Here is a 5292-nt window from a genome sequence, read left to right on the forward strand (position 1 = left end):
GACTAGTGGATTAATCGGATTTGTGTTTTCAAATTTTTTATCTATAAATAAACAAAATTGTTATATAAATTCAATTAGAATATGTATTATAATATGTAAAAACATGTATATTTGTAACATATATCTTTAAAAATATGTAAACATCAACATTTCAACAACAATATCATTGAAACAACTCAAATAAATAAAATATAATTTCACAAGTGAATATAATTCACCAAACATTATTAAACAATATACTTAAAGCCTTAAACCATATCAAGAAAACAAGTAGACAATATAATCAAAACCAAAGTATTCGAAAATAATAAAGACAATCCACGAATAACCATGCGACAATGTTCAAAAATGAATTATAAAAAATTTGCGCACATTAAAGAAGAAAGAAAAATCCCCACCAGATCCGGATGTGATTCGAACCCATGACCTCCCAAGGCATAGGTAAGCTCTCAACCACTAGGCTAAGAGCTTCACCACCAAAAATGAATTATAATAAGGAAAAATAATAATAATAATAAAACGTTTTTTATTCATCGTTACTTATGCGACTTCCAGACGACTAAAAATCGCATAGGAGGTAAGAGGGATTAATAAGAGAAAATCGGGCAGATTCTAGTTTTTGAGCGTCTAGATGGAACTGACAGTCTTGGTTTTAAACAGTGGTTATAGCAAGTTAGTTTGAGCGGAAAAAATTGTTAGGTGGTTAAAGAGTTAGAAGGTTATGTCACATCATCATCTTATAATTACAGTATAAATACATTTTGTATCTCTAAGTAAGAAGCACTAAGTTGATTTATGTTAATTCTTCTCTAAACTCCCAAAGCTTTTATTAACTTCTTTACAACTTTCACAATAGTTCTCTAAATCTACGTGAAAAACAATGAGATATTTGAACAAGTTAAATTTTTTAAGAGTAGATCATTTTAACCACAGTAGAATACACATGTTCATGGGTTGGGCCGGGCCGGGCCGGGCCTAACCAGACTTGTCATATAATTATTTTGTCCAAGCCCAACTAAGTCCGCATTATATTTACATTGGGCTCGGACCGGGCTGGACCAAGCTAAAAGAACTAATTCCTAAACCCAATCCGGCTCAACTAATATCTTTGTATTTTTTAAAAATTAAAACTAAACTAAAAAATTATACTATAAATATAAATAATAAAATACAATAAACTAAATTTTAGAAGATTATTTCAATAAAAATCAATTAACGCAATTCTAAATAAAAAAAATACTTTTTTGATAGTAATAAATAAAATAGTAACAAAAATATGTACATGTTCACCGATTTTAAAAAATATATGGTTTGGAAATTTTTATGTTGAAGAAATTTAAAAATTTTATTTTGGAATATAAAGTTTATTAAACTATAAAAGTTATTAAATTAAAATTATTATTAAAATTTCGAGTCGAGCCTGAGTTTTGAAACAAATCCCAAACCCAACCTACTCTATATGCGGGTTTAAACGGGCTTGGACTGGACCGGACCTATTATGAAACATATACATCCAAGCCTGGTCTTTGAAGAGCGGGCTTGGACGGGCTGGATGGGCCAGTGGATTTTTGAACAGATCTACCGTAGAACGGTGATAGACTATTTTAAACAAGTTTAGAGAATGAATATGTGATTATAAGTAAGTTGATAAAATTAACGAGTTACCTCTCTTTAAGGATACAAAGCAACTGTGATGTATGAAAGTGGTAACAGAGGCTTAAAGTCCTTGGTCTGCCTAATCTTTATTTTGCCATCAAAGTTTGGTTAAACACAAATGTCATAAATTTAGAAAATAACAAATAAATAAAAGGTGTAAATTTTGATAGTGTTGGCATTGATTAATAACCACATACTATTTTGATGCGCACAGAACAGAACGCACCTTTCCATTTGTTTTATAAACCCCTTCTTCTCCCCTCTCTCTTCTTCATATCTCAAATTTCTCCAAATGGTGGTAATGGATAATCCTGACCGGAATGAATTCCCGTCCATCGAAAAATGCAGCAGCGAAGGAAGATCAAACCAGACAATCGCGGCAGACTTAGACGGAACTCTTCTTGTATCAACAAGTGCATTTCCATATTTCTTTCTAATTGCACTTGAAGCAGGAAGCCTTATAAGAGCTCTATTTCTCTTAATTTCAGTCCCCTTCGTGTACTTGACATACTTGTTTGTATCAGAAGCAATGGCAATCAAGACATTCATATTCATTGCCTTTGCAGGACTGAAAGTAAGAGACATAGAGATGGTATCGAGGTCTGTGTTACCAAGATTTTATGCAGATGATGTTCACCCACAGAGTTGGAAGGTGTTTAATTCATTTGGTAAAAGGTATATAGTTACTGCTAATCCAAGAATCATGGTGGAACCTTTTGTCAAGACTTTTTTGGGGGCTGATAAAGTTCTTGGCACTGAATTAGAGGTTACTGCGTCTGGTAAAGCTACTGGATTTGTCAAAAAACCTGGAATTCTTGTTGGTCAACATAAAAGAGATGCTATCTTAAATGAATTTGGTTCGGATTTGCCTCATTTAGGCCTTGGTGACAGACAAACTGACCATGATTTCCTGTCCATTTGCAAGGTTAGTCATATTTCTCTTTCTCTTGCAAATAATAATAACTATTGCCAGCTTATAATTAACTTTTCGGCTTCAGTAATTCATTTTCACCAACTCTATTTACTATTAATTAAGATTTATATGCTCGTCAAAATTATTTAGTTCGTGTCATTATTTCTACATAAATGTAATAGAAAAATATAATTTTATTAAATCAATGTGTTGTGTCAATAGTATTTTCTCTTAATTCACCAAAAACAAAATAGTGTTTTCTCTTGTAACCATGAAAATATATAATATTATGTATCAAAAATCAGTAACTCTTCCCACACACAAAAAAAAAAAAAAGAAAAAAAGAAAAAAATTAGTACCTCTATTGCTTATGCACTTTTTAACTCCAATTGATATTTGCATATAAAAATGTGTTAGAAATAATAATTTTATCTCTAAGTTGAATGGTATTTTTAAAGTAGGGGCTTCAAACTCAGTATGATAATAGAAATAATAAGAGTTATTCTTAACATTATTACCTATTATTTTTAATTTTTTATTAAATCATTTTTTAGATAAATGTTAACTATAATTTCCATTGTACTCTTTCTGTTTTGTTAAAGGATAATTTGGGAAAAAATTAAAATTCCTCAAGAATTCAGAAACTCCTATTAAAAAAAGGTCTTAATTATTGTAATATATCCATATACATATTTTGGGAATACCAAATATTTTTTATTTTTTTAAAAGAAAATATATTTTTTATAATTAACATTAAATGCAAAGATATTAGTATATTGAGAGGAAATATTAAATGTTCATTGATTTTACAACTATTTGTAAACCGATACACGTATCCGTTTGAGTTTTTTCTTGTTTTGGGATGGAATTTGATGTGAGCTGTTTGTTTGTAAAGTGGATGTATTGATAGAAGACAATACAGTCCAACTGCCAATTAATTCATGTATTAATATTGGTTTGGTGAGAATGTTAATGCCAATAGTAATATACTGCTTTCGTGTCATATAGGACGGACCTCTTTTATTTAAATGCCATATACTCTCTCCATTAATGAAAACATGGATCTATCTAGTTCAGGACCACCAAACAAGTGTGATGATACTAATTTACTTTCTTTATGTCAAACTGGCTCTTTATTTAATACTAGCCCTAGCCCTAGCCCTGTTGTGAAGCACCAATTTCATTTATTTTCACACAATAACCATACATACATGCTTCATGTCCAAACAACTCTCTTTTTTTATGCATCTATGATTTATGAATCATATCATTTATTCCTCATTAGGTTAGTCTAACATTTCTAATTCTAATTCTAAAAAAAAATGCAGGAAGGATACATGGTACCAAGAAGCAAGTGTGAAGCATTACCAAGAAACAAACTTCTAAGTCCTGTCATTTTTCATGAAGGAAGATTGGTTCAAAGGCCAACTCCTCTTGTTGCTCTCTTAACCTTCTTATGGCTACCTATTGGTATCTTTCTCTCTATCCTCAGAGTATACACTAACATCCCTTTACCCGAACGGATTGCCCGCTACAATTACAAACTCTTAGGCATCAAACTCGTCATCAAAGGGACCCCGCCACCCCCTCCGGGTAAAGGCCAGTCCGGCGTCCTCTTCATTTGCAACCACCGCACTGTCTTAGACCCCGTCGTCACTGCTGTCGCACTAGGCCGAAAAATAAGCTGTGTCACTTATAGTATTAGTAAATTCACTGAAATAATTTCACCAATTAAGGCGGTTGCGTTGTCCCGAGAGAGGGACAAAGATGCCGCGAATATTAAAAGTTTGTTACAGGAAGGTGATTTGGTTATTTGCCCTGAAGGAACTACTTGCCGAGAGCCGTTCCTTTTGAGATTTAGTGCTCTTTTCGCTGAACTTACCGACAGAATTGTTCCCGTCGCTATTAATACGAAACAGTCGGTTTTCCATGGCACCACGGTTCGGGGTCATAAATTGTTGGATCCTTATTTTGTGTTTATGAATCCCATGCCGACTTATGAGATCACATTCTTGAATCAGCTTCCGTCGGAGCTCACTTGCAAAGGCGATAAATCGGCTATTGAAGTAGCTAATTATATACAAAGGGTGCTTGCGGGGACTCTCGGGTTTGAGTGTACTAATTTGACGAGGAAAGATAAGTACGCCGTTCTTGCTGGTACTGACGGAAGAGTTCCGTCTCAAAAGGAAAAGGAAAATGAAAAGATTAAATCTTAAGACATATTTGTTCCTACATTTTTATATATCAATATCTTTGTCTAAATGTAACCAAAACAATATCTTTGTCTAAATTTTCTCCATATTCAGCTTGAAACTTTTTTTTGAGGGAAATTAATTGGAAAATACAGTGTGACAATATGTTCTATAACAGTTTAATTGTTCAATTTCAAGAAAAACTAAAGTGAATGTATAAAACCATTTTAATACTTTATTTTTGTTCGAATTAACATGTAAAACTATACCAGCATTAAACAATGAATCATACAAAATATACCAACATTAATACAGTGGATCCTATTATTAGAACTCCAAAATTAAAGATGTTTAGGTGAAAATAATCTTAAAATAGATGACCTTTTAGGAAATCCACCGTATTACACCCAAAAAAAAAATTTACATATAAATTTCGTATATATATTTAATAAAACATGAACCTACTAAATTTATATTAAGTTGGTGTTACATTATCGAATCTGGTACATAATTATTACCTGTAATTTGACC

General features: G+C 32.0%; 1 protein-coding gene across 1 annotated transcript; it reads left to right on the plus strand.

Annotated features, from left to right (window-relative positions):
* The first annotated feature begins 1891 nt into the window (after positions 1-1891).
* On the plus strand, positions 1892-4936 carry LOC136206903 (glycerol-3-phosphate 2-O-acyltransferase 6). The gene is made up of 2 exons (XM_065998110.1): positions 1892-2581; positions 3898-4936. Exons 1-2 carry the CDS (start codon positions 1949-1951, stop codon positions 4783-4785), a joined length of 1521 nt encoding a protein of 506 aa, XP_065854182.1. The 5' UTR covers positions 1892-1948; the 3' UTR covers positions 4786-4936.
* Positions 4937-5292: the final 356 nt, after the last annotated feature.

Source organism: Euphorbia lathyris, chromosome 9, assembly GCF_963576675.1.
Source record: "Euphorbia lathyris chromosome 9, ddEupLath1.1, whole genome shotgun sequence".
NCBI lineage: Eukaryota > Viridiplantae > Streptophyta > Magnoliopsida > Malpighiales > Euphorbiaceae > Euphorbia > Euphorbia lathyris.